At 38.2% G+C, this 19,543-nt stretch overlaps 1 protein-coding gene across 1 annotated transcript; it reads right to left on the bottom strand.

Annotated features, from left to right (window-relative positions):
* Positions 1 to 11,094: 11,094 nt before the first annotated feature.
* Positions 11,095 to 13,892, bottom strand: LOC143633164 (4-hydroxyphenylpyruvate dioxygenase-like). Its single transcript, XM_077101512.1, has 2 exons — positions 12,661 to 13,892; positions 11,095 to 11,494 (listed from the first exon to the last, which is right to left on the bottom strand). Exons 1-2 carry the CDS (start codon positions 13,848 to 13,850, stop codon positions 11,314 to 11,316), a joined length of 1,371 nt encoding a protein of 456 aa, XP_076957627.1. The 5' UTR covers positions 13,851 to 13,892; the 3' UTR covers positions 11,095 to 11,313.
* Positions 13,893 to 19,543: the final 5,651 nt, after the last annotated feature.

Raw genomic sequence — 19,543 nt, 5'->3', positions numbered from 1 at the left:
TCGGGCTAGTGTTGGGTAATGGATATGGGTTATGGATTTATGTTATGAAAGAAGGAAGGAGAGTCCATGGGCTTGAGCCCATGATCCCTAGTTATAAATACCATTAATCACCATTTAATCCTCATTCTCACATATTTCATACACCACCAAAACACACACTTAATATTTCTCTCTAGTTCTTCCTTATCTCTAGCCGAAATCAAGAAGGAAACCGAGCACCGACCCGAGGTAATGATAGTTTAATATTGTACGAGCCTAAAACGTTAGTTATAGTCGCGTAACGACGAGCCGACACCGTTAAACCGTTTAAATCACAAGATCCGGGTGGAATCGGGTATAAACCGGACCTAAGATGAGTTTAGGGATCACCCTAGCTCAAATATGGATCAAACGGGACGAAAAACGATGAAAACGGTGGAAGAACGAGTGAGATCTCGTTTTTCCGGCGAAAACGCGGTTTTCCGGCGATGACGGCGCCGAAAAAGATAAAGGTGTCAGGGAATGTTCCCTGACCTAACCCTAGTTCGCTAAGGAAACTTAGAGAACTAGAGGGTGATTCTTTAGCTAGTTCGCTAAGAAAACTTAGAGAACTAGAGGGTGATTCTTTAGCTAGTTCGCTAAGGAAACTTAGCGAATCAGAGGGTGATTCGTTAGCTAGTTCGTTATGGGAGCTTAGCGAATCAGAGGGTGATTCGTTAGCTAGTTTGTTATGGGAGCTTAGCGAATCAGAGGGTGATTCGTTAGCTAGTTCGTTTTGGGAACTTAGCGAATCAGAGGGTGATTCGTTAGCTAGTTCGTTATGGGAGCTTAGCGAATCAGATGATGATTCTTTACCCAATTCGTTAAGGGCAAAGTAATGAACTAGGAGTTTAATATAAAGACAGAATGGTCCCTGGACTTAGAAAAGAATTATATAATTACATAACAGCCCTTGGAGTTTAGCAATTTATGGAAGATACCTTTAAAGGTTAATGAGTAACGATTAACTAACCAGGTAATGATCTAATGAAGCAAAACCGGCTTAGACGCGTAAGACTGGTTAAGTAGCAATGAGAGTGGCTAGAGTAGTATTTGATATTCAATTATTAAACAGTTAGACGCGCACAGCTCGAGAAGGAGTAACCGTTAACAGAAGAAGTAGCTGAGATCAGGTGAGTTTCTAGCCCCATTCCTTGTTATGTTTTCGGGGCTGTGTGCATACTCGATGTGTTGTTAATACATTTATCCTAAGTGATAAGTGTATGCCATATGTGATATATGTGATAGATACGAATGATTGCTTGTCGGTACGCGAACGATCTTCGGATATTGCGTGTACTGTCAGGTTATAAATAAATGTACGAATATTATATATGGAAGATGTATGAACATTACAAATGAACACTTGTCGGGGCGTGAACGATCTTCGGATATTGCACGTATCGATAAGGGGTATGGTTATTAAATGAATGATGTAAAGACGCCTAGAGTGTTCTTATGCTATAACGTAATTACTGTATATGTGAAGTATGTGTATACAGGTACACTAATGGTATGTGAGTCCTACGTTCGACATCGTAAGTTAGGATGGCGAATCCCTCTAACTTCTGTTGGACGTAGACTTGGCAGGTGATGGCGTAGTTAAGGACTGCGAGCCTTATACGTGATGTAGATGATAGATGTAAACGTAGATAGGGACGGTGGGCCTTATACATGTTATAGGAGATAGACGCCAACGTAGATAAGGACTGCGGACCTTATACGTAATGTAGATAGGCGTCAGCACAGGAAAGGACTGTGGACCTTATACGTGCTATATTTGTGTTGTGGTAGCATAGGGGAGGACTGCGGACTTCGTACGTGCTATGGTTTAGGTTGCAACATAGGGAAGGACTGAGGACCTTGTACGTGTTGTCAATATAGGATGGTATAGGGAAGGACTGCGGACCTTGCACGTACCATAACTGGTGAACATAGGTAAGGACTGCGGACCTTTTACGTGTTCACAACCTTGAGTATAGGTATAGACAGCGGACTATGATCGTACTCTCGGTAGACCAGGGTTAGTGATTGTAGATATGTATGTATGTATGGTAGTAGGGTAATTGGTTAAGTATGTATATGTATCTTCGGATATGTATATATGTATGTATGTGTGTATGTATTGTATTTCGTCTGATTAACTAGAACTCACTCAGCGTAGCTGACTTTTAGTATGCACGCAGGTATACATGTTTATCGAGATGGCATGAGGATGACACATGACATGGATCGAACGGCTGGCATTTGAAGATGGAAGAAATGATGTTTTAATGTGATGATTTATGTTATGGTTTTAAAGAAAAGATTAAATGTTTTGTAACGAATGCTTCAAGTAAACGTTTCCGCGAAAGTTTTAATTAACTCTGATTGCAAGAACTGTGTTTATGAGTAAATCCGATGCTAAAGTAGGGCTACCGGGAACGGGGCCTTACATTTAGGGATAAGATAGGCTGGTAACCTTTCTTTCCCACTCTACACTCTAAACCACCCATATTGTTAGATGTCGTTTAAAGCTCATATGAAGAATTATTTACGCAAGGCAAAGGAGGCCGGAATAACTGAACCTTACCCCGAAGACAACATGAGTGACGGATATTATGAAGAATACTTCAACCAAGATGTGGAACACGACTTGACCAAACCTGTGTACTACCCAGAAAGTCGACATACCCAATTGATGTTCCCGATAGTCCACCAAAACAGGGAATGGAGCCACCAAGACACTCAAGCTACCATCCACCAACCCTACCGATGTATAATTCTTCCGAAATACCGACATACCATCCAACAGAAATCTTCAATTACCAACCCTCGGTGACACCACAATGTTATCCAGCCGGATACCTACCGAATTCTCAACCATCTTCCGAGTGGATGAAATATCTCTCCGAACAACAATAATGGAATGCCGAAAGTTCCACCTTCAATGAAGCTAGTTCCCAACCAAACCACGGTGAAGGACCGTCCCGTAGACCAAAGATAAGAGTAATGATGCCCACTGAGACTTTCCAAATGATCCCAATAATCAATGAACCCACACAACCCATGGAGGAAGATGAACCAGAAGAAGAAGAACCAGAGGAGGAAGAGGAATCAGAAAATGAGGAAGATCCTGAAGAAGAGGAGGATCCCGAGGAAGAAACTAAAGAGGAACCGGAAGACGAGAATCCTGAAAACTCCAAAGAAATGGCAAACCCAATGGATGGATCACTCACTTCCCAAAATCCAAGCTATGGTTCTGTGGATCCCTATGTCCAATGCCTAGAGAAACTTAGGATTGGGACTTTATCAAGCTTTCCACCATTCCAAGGTGAGATTCCGTCAATTCAAGAACAAGCTGATGAGATCCGTGAACAGAATCAAGCTGCCAAAACCTATCTCTACCTTTCATCCACCATGGATTATGTTCCGTATCCAGAACCGAGGAACCATTACGAAATGGTGACATTGGGTTACCGTGAACCACCTCCGCAGTATGGATACCCCAATGTAATCCCACAATCGTTCGAGGAGCACTTGGACCGCGCTCTACATGAAACCGACGATTGGAGGAAGAAGGTGCACGAGGAAGAGAAGAAAAAGAAGAAAGTTGGAGAAACAATCCTTCGTAAATGCAACAAGATATCGAAGGTTGTGAAGATGTTCTTGAAGAACTGAAGATGGTGGCCATGTGGAAACTATGTGTAAAATAATCCTAAATGTTACGTGTATAAATAAAGAACGTTTGAAACGTTCTAATGCAATGATAGGACCAGTTATATATATCGTGAAAATGATATATATATATATATGTATTGTAAAATATATATATCCTTGGGATATATATATATATATATATATATATTAATGTGTAATAAATAAACGTGTGTTTAATATAAAGAAATGTTGTTAAAACTTTCAGACTAAATTGAAAAAAAAGAGAAAAATGTCTGAACAAAGTAACAATAATAATAACAACACTCGAAAAGAAAGAGAGATGAGAGATAAGGGGAAAGGCCCTGAGAACGAGCGAGAGGAAGAAATTCCCGAGAAATATATGAATAGAATCCAAAAGATGATTAAAGATGCGGTTAGGGAAGAATCCGCGTTTAGATCTCAATCTAGACATTCTCGAACTGTTAACCCTTCCGTTCATCCATCGAAATCTGTTAAATCTCGTCCTAAACCATTCCGTGATGAAGAAAGCGATCATGGGTCTAATGCCGAAGAAGGCGTTAGGCAAAAGTTTAAGAAGTTAAAAATGAGTGGTTGTACGTTCAAAGATTTTAAGTACTATGAATCGAAAGAGTTCCATGGTGACAAGGGAGCCATCACAACTGTGAGGTGGCTCGAGAAGATGGAGACTCTCGTTATCACAAGCAAGTGCTCCGAGGAGGAGAAGATTCAGTACTCTGCCCTGATGTTCAAGGGTGAAGCACACGAATGGTGGAATGCTCTGTTAATGAGCAAGGGAAGAGACAAGATGTATAGTCTAAGTTGGGAAGAGTTCAAAGCCATGGTGATGGCGAAGTTTTGTCCCATGCACGAAACCGACCAAGTCCAAACAAAGTTTCTTAATCATAAGGTCGTGGGGACAAATCTTCGAGAGTACAACACAAAGTTACACGTTACATATGGGGATTGCCGCGGGAAATCCGTGACATGGTGAGGTCACATTTGCCTCAAACCGCCGATTCTGCGATGGAGTTGGCTGGGTACTTGATGGGCGGCATGGTCCGCAACAAGGAAGAGGACAAGAAGGTGACTCCAGCGACTGCTCAAGGAAGGACTGGAGGAGGTTCCAACTTTAGAGGCAAGAGCGTAAATCGAAACAACTCTACACCATGCAAGACCTGTAGGAGGTATCATAAGGGCAGATGCAATTTCTCCCCGTCTACTAAAGTCTGTGAGTCCTGTAATCGTAAGGGACACGATGCCGCTAATTATTGGAAGAAGAAGATGACTTGCTTTAACTGCAAGGAGATGGGCCATTTGAGTTTCGAGTGCCCAAAGAACAAGCCTGCTACTGGTGGTGCGGGTGGAAGTGGCCAGAACAAGAAAGGAAATGCTCGAGTCTTCGTACTTGACACAAAGAAGGCCGCTGACATGCCGGAAACCATAACCGGTACGTTTCTAGTCAACGACACCTATGCTAGAGTTTTGTTTGATTCGGGTGCTAATCTAAGTTTATTAGATTATAGTTTTTGTAGTCTATTAAACGAACCATTAACAAAATTAGATAAAACTCTAAGCGTCGAGACTGTTAGTGGCGAAATCGTTAAGATCTCCGAAGCCCTTGAAAATGGAAAAATCCTTTTAGCTGGTTATATTCAGCCTATTTGTTTGTTGCCTATGAGTTTGGCTAGTTTTGATATTGTACTTGGTATGGATTGGTTATCCGATAACCATGCTCGTATCATTTGCTATAGCAAAACTGTTGAACTTCAAGCCCCCGATAAACGAACGATTCGAATTGAAGGGGACAAAGACGCTGGCTAAGTTAGCATAATTTCTATGATTAGGGCTAACAAGTGTTTGAATCAAGGATGCCTCGCATTCATGACCTACGTCACTGAAGAATCAAAGCCAAAAGAAATCAAAGACGTCCCTATTGTTTCTAACTTTTCTGACGTTTTTCCTGATGAACTCCCCGGAATCCCTCCCGATCGTGAAGTAGAGTTTAGCATTGATCTTGTTCCCGGTACAGCTCCGATCGCCAAAGCACCGTATCGCTTAGCGCCAACTAAGATGAAGGAGTTGAAGAAACAACTCGATTAGCTTTTGGAAAAAGGTTCATACGACCGAGTTCGTCGCCTTGGGGAGCGCCAATTTTGTTCGTCAAGAAGAAGGATGGATCCATGCGTATGTGTATCAATTATCGTGCGTTGAATAAAGTCACAATCAAAAACCGATATCCACTCCCACGTATCGATGATCTTTTCGACCAACTTCAAGGTGCTAGCTATTTTTCTAAAATCGATCTTCGTTCCGGCTATCACCAACTCAAAGTTCAATCTGAAGATATTCCAAAGACCGCCTTCCGAACAAGGTATGGACATTATGAGTTCACGGTCATGCCGTTTGGACTTACTAATGCCCCATCCGCGTTCATGGACATGATGAATCGTATTTGCAAGCCGTACTTGGATAAATTTGTTATCGTATTCATCGACGATATACTTATTTACTCTAAGTCTAAGGTTGATCATGAAATTCATCTTCGAACTTTGCTTGAAATTCTTAGAACCGAGAAATTGTACGCCAAGTTCTCGAAATGCGAGTTCTGGTTACACGAGGTGCAATTTCTTGGTCACATCATAAACGTTAACGGTATTCAAGTGGACCCCGCTAAGATTGAAGCTATCTCTAAGTGGGAGGTTCCGAAGTCGCCAACCGAGATCCGAAGTTTCTTAGGTTTGGCCGGCTATTACCGTAGATTTATCGAGAACTTTTCTCTTATCGCCGTTCCTCTAACTTCCTTAACTCGTAAGAACATTAAATATGAATGGGGAACGAAGCAACAAGAGGCGTTCGATATACTCAAACAAAAGTTCACCCAAGCACCTATCTTGGCTTTGCCAGAAGGTACTGAGGATTTTGTGGTATTTAGTGACGCGTCTCACTCGGGTTTGGGATGCGTACTAATGCAACGCAAGAAAGTAATCGCCTATGCCTCTCGTCAACTCAAAGTACACGAGAAGAACTACACGACTCACGATCTAGAGTTAGGCGCCATAATCTTTGCACTTAAGATATGGAGGCACTATCTCTATGGAGTAAGATTTACCGTGTACACCGATCATAAGAGTTTGAAACACATCTTTGATCAAAAAGAGCTCAATATGCGCCAAATGTGATGGATGGAAACGCTCTGACTACGACTGTGAGATCGTTTATCACGAAGGTAAAGCTAACGTAGTAGCTGACGCCTTAAGTCGTAAAGAGCACGAGAAGCCGAAAAGAGTTCGAGCGTTACGTCTAGAGCTTCAAATTGATCTTATTGAACAAATCAAATCCGCTCAAACTCAAGCGATCAATGAAAACCAAATCACCAATGAAAAACACAACAGCACCATTGACTCGTTAGTCAAAGGTGACGATGGTATCCTTAGACTTGGTAATAGGATTTGGGTACCAATCGTTGGAGGGTTGCGTGAGAAAATTTTGAGCGAAGCTCGTAAGTCGAAATACATGATGCATCCCGGAAGTAATAAGATGTACCACAATCTAAAGGCAAATTATTGGTGGAATGGAATGAAAAGGGATGTCGCTTCGCATGTTGCGAAATGTTTAACTTGTTTGAAAGTCAAGGCTGAACACCAAAAGCCTTTGGGATTGCTTCAGCAACCTGAACTTCCCTTATGGAAGTAGGAGTTAATAACTATGGATTTCATTACCAAACTCCCGAAGACGACTCGACAACGCAATGCTATTTGGGTAATTGTGGATTGTTTGACAAAATCCGCACACTTTATACCTATCAATGAGTCGTACTCTACGGATAGACTAGCCCGTATCTATGTAAACACCATTGTTGCTTTGCATGGAGTACCGCTGTCTATCATTTCTGATCGAGACAGTCGTTTTACGTCTCATTTCTGGAAGAGCTTCCAACAAGCTCTTGGTACGAAGTTGAACCTTAGCACTGCCTATCATCCACAAACTGATGGGCAAAGCGAAAGAACTATTCAAACGTTGGAAGATATGCTCCGCGCTTGTGTGATCGACTTAGGTGGAAGTTGGGACGACCAGTTACCCCTAATGGAATTCTCATACAATAATAGCTATCACGTGAGTATTCAAACCGCACCATTTGAGGCGTTATATGGCCGAAAATGTAGAACGCCCGTGTGTTGGTCTAAAACCGGAGACAATCAATTGTCTGGACCCGAGATAGTCCAAGAAACAACCGACAAGGTTCTTCAAATCCAAGAACGACTTAAGACGGCACGTGATCGTCAAAAGAGTTACGCCGATGTCCGTCGTAAGCCGTTAGAATTTAATTTCGGTGACAAAGTTTTATTGAAAGTCTCGCCTTGGAAAGGCGTTGTTCGCTTCGGTAAGAAAGGAAAGTTAAGTCCTCGATTCGTTGGACCTTTTGAGGTACTTGAACGAATCGGCACAGTTGCATACCGATTGCGACTGTCCGAGGAAATGCAAGGGATACATGATGTATTCCATGTTTCGAATCTGCGTAAGTGTTTGACTGATGAATCCTTGGCTATGCCATTGAAAGACGTATAATAAACAAAAATTTAAAATTCGTAGAATCGGCACAGTTGCATACCGATTGGTACTATGCGATGTATGGGCATGATCGCACTACCCTTGGTCGTAGGACGCTCTCCTGCAGAAAGTACGACCGTATGTGTATATTTACGGGTACTTAACTAAGTCGAACGCTGTGGTGTTTGCTGAGATGACCTAGTGTAGAGGCTCTAGTTTATAATGTGTTATTTGACTTTGTTATTCCTAAGCCACGTTGGGCCGAGGCAGGCGTAGTCTCGAGGGGTAATAAAGTAAAAGAAGTTATTTTGCGTCAGCGTGTTCACCAGCATTCGCTGCTGACGTATTTTCTTACATTTTGCAGGTGAACAAAGTTAGAGCTTGGAATGACGAAGTACTATGAAATCCGATGGCTCAGATTTATTTTGTAAACTTAATATATATGGTGGTTTGTAAAACATAAACAAGTAACATCTTTTGTTAACAACTTAAGCGGGTATTTTATAATCCCGTCTTTTGAATGTATATATAAATTACACTTTCGATCCTTAAAGTTTTATAAGTCTTCCGCAAATTAACGCAACTCTGATTTATTTACAATTTACGATACCAACTGTTGGTCACGCTCCTAGGCCCTAGACGGGGGTGTGACAGGTTGCCTCGGGCGGCGAATCTACGAGCAAACAAGTATTCTTCCTCACGTCGAGCCATTTGAGAACCAAAAGCTCTGATACCAATTGATGCGGGAACGGAATCATTCAAATGGCTCATGACACTTTAGTTAATCAAAGACCGATAAACTGAACCATAGGTTCCAAGAACAATGTTCTTTTATATAAACTTAATCAAAAAACTAATTAAAACAATAAACCATAACATCCAATTTATACTAAAGAGTAAAGACTATCTTACTAAACAAGAAAGATAAATATTAGGAAACTTGAATTTTAAACGAATAATAAAATATATTAAAAATCTGATATTCAAATAAGGAGATATCCTGTATCAATTTCACTAGCAATCAAACACGAATTTAGTAACCTCGTTAATTTTGGTCGTTAATCCATTTGTGCACCCCTCACGTGACGACCAGTTTTGTCGTTTCTCTCCCTAAATAAACTTCAGTCATAATTCGCAAGCCCCCTCACGTGAGGGGCGGGGGTGTATTTGGGGAAAAAGAAAAAAACAAGGAACAAAACTGCCCTCACGTGAAAGGCACACTGACGGGTTTAACAACAGACTTAACGATATTAGGCAATTCGGGTTTAATTGCAAGTGAAATGAAACATAGGGACGAAAATTGCAAATTTGAAACTACTGGACTAAAACTGCAAATTTGGACAAACTAAAGGGACGAAACCGCAGTTCACTAAAATAAGTATTATAATAAAGAAAGGGTGAAAATACATGTCTACCCCTGACTTAACGATTAAATTTAACGGGGTTAGTAATTTGGATGTAATTGGTAAGAACTGGAAAACGTGAAGAGTCCATATGCAAAAAATAAAGTTTTTGGACTAAATTCGCATTATTTGCCAAATCACAGAGACGAAAATGACACTTTACTCTTCTTTTCTTAATTCATCTGGTGTTGCGTTCAAACACTTGATTCACTCCATATTTGAGAAGCAACCCAAAGTGTTTAAAACCAAATTTAATAACTAGAGCATTTGTAGGGCATCGGAACTCACATATCGCCAGGATGGATATTTTTTACCATGAACCAACTCGCTCACTCACTGAGTCATTGACCTCTCACAAACCAGTCTCGTTCCTCTCTCCTCCTTATCTCACAAATCACCCTATTACTCATCATTGGCACTGGTTACGTATGCAGGGTATAAGCTTAGGGCTGATAATTCGTGTCTTAGCAGGTTTAACATACGACTTATCTAACTACACTATATGGCATGTCTATATGACAATTTTAAGATTCATATACCAATAAAGGAAAATAATGAAGTCTAGCCTACTAATTTCAATTATTTAAGAACATAAAAAAATCACATACCACACTTTTTTTATTAAGAGGTCTTATCGTGTTTTAAGCAGGTACTCAATTGCTAATAAGCTTTAAAAGTGCATGTATGGGGGTATATGTAGTATTACTTTTGTAACAAGTTTAGAGTTAAAATAAAATACGTATGTTTTGTGTTAATTTTTATGAAATGATATAAATACCCATTGAAGGACTACATATGGAATTAACTCAAATGTCAGAACTTTAGATGTTACTATGTAAAAGCCCCGGTATGATTATTGATTATATTTTATTTTCATAAAAAAAAATATTATAAGCTTATTGGGAAAGGTGAGCGGAGTCTACGATTATATACCATTATACCTATGTCATCACCACTTTGGTGGGATGGTAAAGGCTTTGCCTTTGGGTGAGAGGTCCAGGGTTCGATTCCTGGCATTGACGGTATAATGTAAATAGTAGGAGGAAAGCTTGAACATTCAAAAAAAAAAAAAAGAGCAATTAGTACTAATTGGTATTATATTACCCCTTTCGCCATCTCCACTTTGGTGGGATGGTAAAGGCTTTGGCCTTTGGGTAAGAGGTCCAGGGTTCAATTCCTGGCAATGGTGGTATAATGTAAATAGTAGGAGATAGGCATTAACATTCAAAAAATAATTATACCTGATCCAATCATGTGAGGAGCCATACTGAATCCAGCTAGGTTTTTCATACTGGTTGATGGTGTACGTGGCCTGGTGCTACAGGTGTGTTCACTTGTCTCATTTAAAAATACGTTAAAATAAAATATAAAAAAAATGATTTTTGAATAAAGAGAAAAATATCCATGAAAGAACTGCATTCATGGTTTATAAACGGGCAGTCAATTTTTTTAAGCTTAAAACAAATTCAATATGAAAGCTTTTATGTAAAATGACTAGCGTCTAGCTAAATAAAGTACAATACCAGCCGACGAAAACCAAACGAAACACAGCAACATAATCATGAGATACGTATGTTCATAACGACGACGTGTTACATATCTTATTGTGAAGTTTGATATCATATATTTCAAGATCTGTTTCTACACAATCCACAGATTCATTACACAATATGAGATTTTAAAATTATGCAGTAGCGGTGGTGGCTCTCGCTTCCAGCGTCTTCTCATACTCTTCAATAGATTTAAAAAGCTCCGAGAAATTTCCTTTGCCAAATCCTCCACACCCTGCCTTCTGCTGCACCTTTCCTTCGTCGTCTTTCATCATACACCCCACTCTCTGAATTATCTCGATGAATATCGTTGGCCTGTACATACCAATTTACAACATTTATCATGGATATTAACACGCTTACTTTGAGTTCCATCTAACAGAGGTCTCTAATGTATGAATACAACATCCGTTAGCTTTTGTTAGGGATGTGAGCTACTTGAGATCGGCTAACTAAAAACTCCATTCCATCCGAGCTCGAGCCAAACTTCACTAAACGAGTCTTTTACTTATATAATTTTTATTTAAGATACTAAATATTTTTATGTAACAGTTATTATTATCTTGTATAAAACTAAGATAAATAATTAAATGATACACATAAAAATTATGAAACTACCCACAAGCAAAGCTCAAGCTTGAAAAACTACTCCCTAGCTGAGCTCAAGTTTGAAAAACTACTCACAAGCCGAGCTAGAGCTATAGAATTAGAGCTCTAAACAAACAGAGCTAGAACTTCAGAAATATAGCTCTAAACGAGCTGAGCTCGAGTTCTAGAAATATAAATCAAAACGAGCTAAGCTCGAGCTCGACAAATATAGCTCAAAACTAGCCAAGCTCTAGCTCTAGCAATATAAATCAAAACGCTGAGCTCTAGAAATATAGCTCAAAACGAGCCAAGCTCGAGCTCTAGTAATATAGCTCAAAACGAGCCAAGCTCTAGCTCTAGAAATATAAATCAAAACGTTGAGCTCTAGAAATATAGCTCAAAACGAGTCAAGCTCGAGCTCTTTTAAGTTAAACGAGCCGAGCTCAACTGCATTTTACTTGGTTCCAATAGGGCGCTGTGAGGTTTCACCAACTGTCGACTCGGTCAACAAAATGTATGATAATTGTGAGTTTGTGACACCAGGAATCATATGATCCATTTCAAATCACACATCCAAATACCTCAATATCTCATCTTTTACCATCTATTATTCTTTTATCAAGCAGTTTCATGTATTTATACTTCAATAAAGTTAAAAAAAAGAAACATATAATACAACTCTAGCTAGCAAATTATAGAATTGCAACCTATCACTTCACTTTATGTTTGTCATTCTTTCAACTTTCAATGTATGTTAGCAAAATGACTTCAAGTTTAAACATATGCTATATTCATTGCTACAACCCTAAACCGATTTCGATAATTTCACGATGATTCAAGCAAGATGCTAAGGCCAAACAATTAAAAGAACATAATGTTTAAAATCGGCATACCTGTCACCGACCGGCTTAGTAAAAATCTGAAGAAGAGTCCCCTGATCATCTCTATCCACCAATATCCCCAATTCCTCACACTCCTTAATCTGCTCATCACTCAAAACATCCCCCGCCCTATTCTTCAAATTCCGATAATAAGTCGGCGGGGGCGATGGCATAAACTCAAAACCCCCAACCCCACTCCGCTTCCTCATCTCCCGCAACGTCCTAAATATATCCTCACTCGCCAACGCCAAATGCTGCACTCCCGCACCCTCATTATGCTCCAAATACGTCTGTATCTGACTCTTCCTCTTCGTCCCATACACCGGCTCATTCATCGGTATCAATACCTCCTCACTATTACACGCCAAAACCACCGAATTCAACCCGCTTTCGCTCGTCCCGACATCCTCCGCCGTAAATTCAGCAAATTCATGAAACCCAGTGAATGATTTCACATACTTTACAGCCGGAGCTAGCTCCGGAACATTCCCTACCGCGTGATCGAGCCTACGAATACCATAATCCAAGTCCGGAAACGACGACGTCGTTTCGACAGGTTCAAACCCGGGTAAAAATTTTAAATTATTCTCAAGATTGGGATTTTTATAACTAACGTAACGCAAAACGACGTCGCCGTAGAGTTTTACCTCAGACAATACGACGACGTCGTTTTGGTTATTATTATTATTATTATTGTTGTTGTTGTTGTTACTAATAGTTACGGGAGTACATGAGGGTTTAGCGCCGTTAGCAACACTAACGGCGAACGCAGTCTCGGCGTCCTCGACTTCAACGGCGATAGCACGGACGGCAAGTCCGTGCTTTCCGGTGAAGTCACGGCAGACGGTGTGTGAGAAAGACGGTATAGAACTGGAACTGGAACCGGTGGTGGTGATTGAAGGTGAATAAGGTGCGGTGAATAGGAAGTTGAGGTGGCCGGAACGGAGTAAGTAAGAGGCGTGGACGGTGTTACCGGTGGATAAGTCTGATTTGAGGATAATAGGCATACCGAGGCCCCAAGAGAAGCGGCGAGAGGTGTTGGTGGCGTCGGAGCACCAGAACTCGACGTGGTGGAACCGTTTGACGGTGAACTTGTCGGACTTGGGGTTGGTACGGATGAAGTTTTTGAAGCCGACGAGTTTGAAGGCTTGGGTGGATTGTTGTTGTTCTCCGGTGAAGGTGGTGTTAGCTTCCGTACCCATTTTGGATTGTTTGGGTTGGGTTTGTGAAGTTGAAGTAGTTGTGGTGTGTAGATATAGAAGGGGTTACTATTAATATTAGTTGGAATAGAACACGGAAGTTGTGGATGACATCTACACGTGGGATGTGTTTATCTTAATCGACAAACTAGACTCTTAAAACATGTTTTCTTTTTCTTCCTAATATTATTGTCCGAGATAAATAGGATTTTCTCTTATAAAAAAACCGGTCGGTTTTTGACGGGTAACGACCGACCGGGAATAAACGAAGACGAACTTATCTCAAAAGTTCGAGCCTCATCCTTGCGGATCTTAACGTGAAAGATCGAGCTGGAGAAAGAATTCTTAGGATTATGTGTTACGGAGCATAATTAGTTAGGCATAAATGTTGTCATGCACTTAAGTTACCAGACATTGTTAACTAATCTATTAAATTTGTGTAGAGGAAGGAATTTGAGTCTTTGACTAACCAACAGCTTGTTTAACTTTCAAGCATATTGCATCTAAATTCTTAATTTCACAAGTAGTTGCATTACTTGCATAGTCCACATATGGGCCCAAAATCCTTATTTGACTTAAATGCCTTGCTGTAGGGCTGTTCAAACCGTTCGTCGCTCGTTTTATCACTCGATTGAAAACGAGCCGCTCTGCTTGGTTCGGTTTGTAAATGAGCCAAGCAACGAGCAAAGGTCTGGTCGGTTCGGTTCGGCTCGAATATTTTTAATTTATTTTATATATAATTATATATGAACAAATATATATATATATATATATATATATATATATATATATATATATATATATATAATACACATAAATATAAGCTTACAATTATTTTTACTTCTTTAAATTTTTCATATTCCGTTAATTTTATAGTTTTATTTGTTCGCTTCAAGTTTTTAGAATACTAGAATTTATTTACATGATCATTATATCTCACTTCAAACTTATTATTAATAAAAATTTATAATCTATTACACGTTTGTCTAAAAACTACTAATTTATTTATAAAATATGCTATTTACAACCTTTAAATTTGTTTCTTATTGAAAATTTGAAAGTGAAAAAGTAATAAATAATGCTCAAAATCGCTCGATGTTAGATCGAAAAATGTTCGATTCGATTTTCGCTCGGTTCGAATTTCAGCTGTTCGGTTCGGTTCGGTTGTAAACGAGCCAAGCAACGAGCAAGCCTTCGCTCGGTTCGGCTCGGCTCGTGAACAGCCCTACTTGCACATCAAAAGGGTCCACAAGCTGAGGCCCAAAATAGAAAGAACGAACAACCCGACAGTCGACAGATGTTTATATGTGGTCCTAGTCCCTATGTCAGACCCAAAACTCAAGGAAAAGTAATTTGGGGCCCAAGGTTCAAATAAAGAAAATATAGTACAAATGAAATGTACAATACTAAAAATCTAAAATGCTAAAATATACTACAATTAATAGTCAGTACTATTAGTAGTATTTGCTGAAAGGACAATAATAATTTAGAGACTAAATTACATTGTGGTTTATTTAGCAGGATCACCTTTTGGATTATTTGTATAACTATGAGAAAATTACGAATTCAATCCCATGTGTTTGAAAATTTATAATGCGGCATGTTACAAATAATTATGTTGGATATATGTCTTACATTCGTGTTTATCCAACAAATAATCCATGAAAACCCCGTTGATGTTAAAAGAACAATATTTAAGAAAATGTGTGGCTGTGGGTGGGTGGGTGGGGTTGATGCATGCACTACCAAACTACTTGTGCATAAGTCCTGCCATGACCACTTTGGTACGGTGATTTGGAGATTTTTATTAAATTATCTTCTAGAGGATTCCATGTTCGAATCTTGATTCGTGTGGGCATTCTGAAATATGGGAAGCATCACTGTAAGAAGAACTCAAACTTAGGTAATAAATATGACAAGTGTTATAATCTTTTAAGAGAAACACAACTGTCTAATTTAATCTCAATAATAATGTGAGCTGATTTACATATTATAAATCAAGTTCATTAAGTCAGCAGCTCAAAATCAGGAAGATATCTAAACACAGCTATAGCTATATGAAACTCAATCTAGCAAGTCAAAATGCACCCACAATCCTTTTAATACACTCAACTCATCCTAATTACATTATGTTGTTCGTCCAATAAATCATGCACCGAAGTCGTTCATTGTATACTCAAGATTAATTACTTACCTATATATGCAAGCTATAATTATAGTCTCATTAGCCCGTACGTTATGAATATCATGAGTGGCGATAGGGGGAATATGGACTCGATCAGTAATTTTATTACGGTTATTTATTTAGTGATTTTACCGTCTAAAGTTTTAAAAATGTAAATATTAAAATGTTTTATTTGCATTATAATTATTAAGTAGTTGTTTAGAAATATTTAACATTAATTGTTTAAAAATAATTAATAAATCATGTTAAAGAATTTATTCGCTCAGCATAATGCATGCTGAATGAATAACTTTTATGTTTATGCGGCGCTTACGTGGCAATGCTCCCTTCTTAACGCTCAGAGCATGCACAGTGTTGCATGCGTGGACAATGTTGCATGCGTGGCATGGTCCGGATTTTCCAGACGAGTTGAAAGCGGACGTGATGCATTATTACGAGGAGGAGTCCGGAAGCAAGGGTTTGTATATTGGAGGAGTCAATATACTGTACATTTACTATACAAGACTAGGTCACTCATGCCTGGTTTTACGTATGCATGCAACTGGGTTCGTCATTCATCACTAGTTTTACCAAAGGGTCGTTTATTTAGCGTTATCATGGTGTGTAAGCATCGACCCCTTTCTAAGTTGACAAGGGTTCGAGTCTTGTGATAGACAAGTGGACAATGGTGTGTGTTAACAGTTAAAAGAAAATACAGTACACTTTATTTAACAACTTTAAATACTTATAAGCATTTATTAAATATAATTTCACGATGGATACGCAAATGCTTGGCTAACTACAATATCTAAAGTTGCCTCTAATACGTCTATCGATTATAATTTCATGCATGGCTTTCATATATTTTTCTCTTCACGTTTTTATGTGGACAGATCTATTGCTTTGCGAATGGAGGGAAAGGCCCCCACTTACAGGAAAAGTTGAATCTTTTATATAAATAGGTTTCTTCGAGTATTCTCATCCCGTTTTTTAAAAAGATGCGAGTGAGGGTGGAGGAAAGAAAAAATGTTATATACAACTAAATGTGGGGTTACACTATTCACACCGTATAATGTTTTAATATTTTCTTAAAACAGTTGCAAGAAAAGGGGAGACAAAAAATAATGATAAGTGTGTAAAAGATATTATTTAATTGAGTAGGATATTGTAAATGCAATGATTTCTATTGTAATTATATAAATATGTATAGAGAACGGGCTGAAAATGCTCTTCCATCTATAATTTCCATAAACTCCTTAGAACTAAAATTGGAAGCAAACGTTGGCGGAGGTGAATAGTAATAGAAAGGGAGCATTCTAGCCAAAGAAATTTGAAGAAAGTGTAAAAATGGTGGATTTCGTCTAGGTTATCATTCATGTCATATTGTCATGGATGAATAGATATTCTTCCTATTTGGAACAGAGTGACACATAGCAGAAATACAAACACATAACCGAGCACACACATGATAAACACGCAATACAAAAAATATATATACGACACAAAACTTTTAACGTGGTTCGATTCCGATGAGAGACCTAAATCCACGGGCTACAACTAAGTTGTTTAATAAATCTACGGTTAACAACGTAACAAACAAGAAATAAATATAGGCCCGGGCCTTTTTTCTCCTTGTCGCCAATTTCAGCCCGAATCTAAAATCCGGCCCAAAGCCTTTGTAAATCCTAACACTTCCTGGTTCCAAGCTAAATTTTGTCAGATAAGTTTACATTTTTGGGCATAATGTTTAAGATTTATATATAAGTATGAAATAAATGATGTTCTTCTAGAGATAAATTATTGGTTAAGCTAAATATACCTTATCTCTTGCTAAACACGTCCCTTCTAAACTTTCATTTCCTAAAATATCTTTACTAGACATATTAGTCCATTTAACACTTTTTTCTTCTTTTATGCTTATCTTAAATTATCAAATAAAAAACTATTAAAATTTTATTATTATTTTGGTCTTTTTTATTATTTTTATTACTTTATCTTATTAAAAGTTCATTTACTTTTATGTGTATTAAAATGATTCCTTTTTAAATAACAAATCTCCCCATTTACCTTGCATTTGCAAGGATTTTGAACACACAACATTGCCGCTAGACGTATGTATAACAATAATTTGTTTAATTTGTGTGTGTAAACAATAATAATATTAATATTGATAATATTAAAACATATAAATAATACTGTTAATAATAATAATAATAATAATAATAATAGAAGAAGAAGTCAAAAACAAAATAAAGAATTAAAATTTAATATTTTTATTTGATACAGTGAAAAAAGTTGAAGTAACTAATATGTAAGTAAAAATGTTAAAAGAAAATAATAATTTATCTGAAAAGTTTAAAGGGGGTACAACTGGTAAAATAGTATTAAGAGATGTACGTTTAGCAACACCCATAAATTATGTTAAAATAGTTAAATTGTTAGACCATGTGTAGTGGGGCGCGATAAACCCTATAGCGCCCCGCACACCGCCACCGGGATACTATGGGCATTCTTTTTCCTACTCCAGGCGCTCTGTAGATGGCTCCCATGGTGTGTGTTTGTCTATGGTCAAATACGAGTAAAGATGTTAATTATGAGGGGTTATACCACTACGTATATCATTTTTCTTATAACCCCTTTTTTACTAGTGTGACCGACATGTGATGCGTAACGCCCTACAAAAAAAGGATTATGACTACGCGTCATCTTATGAGTAAAAGAAAATGAGTAGTTGTGCAATGGAGGGTTGGGAGGTAAAGCTAGTTTGGGTGTATGAAATTAAATGCGTTAAAAAAAAAGGTGTATGAAATTAAATAAAGCTGTAGGGGTGTCTGGATTCATTTAATGAGAAATATTCTCCCTTCAGATTAAGTAGTTCAAAATCATATACTTGATTTTCATAACTTGTGTAAAATTGAATTAAATGTTATTATCTGGATTTAGTGAAGGCGGCCCGTTGGTGGCGTCGGTGATAAATATAAAGGTGGCGCAGTGGCGGTGTCGGCAATAACAAACAGGTGCCAGAGCCAAACAACGATAATGAATAACTCATTTACACATTTATTTTAGTTGAATCTTATAAGGAGTTATCTGTATTGACACGTTAATTAAAATAAACCTAAATTTACTCGCTAACTAATATATGCGATCTAAATGAATCCATATACACAAAGTACTTTTGCCTGATGGCCACCTATAACCAAATTTTATCATTAATTTTACCATTATTTAATTTAATATCTTATATATAACCAGCTATGTCACCTTACACATATTTAACCCAAGTAAATTCTTCTCTCCATGCCACACACCTTGTAAGATCCGGAAACATAGAATAATCTAAAACATTATAGACAAACATTAAACCAAATTTAAATTATTATTTAGTTAAAAATTGCATGAAATGTTTAGATATTTCCGTGCACAAACGATAAATCTAAAGAGGTGAACATAATTGCCAACATAGAAAGAATATATAGATGAATTATTGATTAGTGTGCCCTTAAAAAACACACACACCTGGCGAAACACA

The sequence above is a fragment of the Bidens hawaiensis genome, unplaced genomic scaffold (genome assembly GCF_021521415.1).
Source record: "Bidens hawaiensis isolate Kalapana, Puna unplaced genomic scaffold, B.hawaiensis_p1.1 tig00006617_1, whole genome shotgun sequence".
Lineage (NCBI taxonomy): Eukaryota > Viridiplantae > Streptophyta > Magnoliopsida > Asterales > Asteraceae > Bidens > Bidens hawaiensis.
Note: the sequence above shows the minus strand (reverse complement) of the source record. Positions and strands in the feature narration are given on the sequence as shown.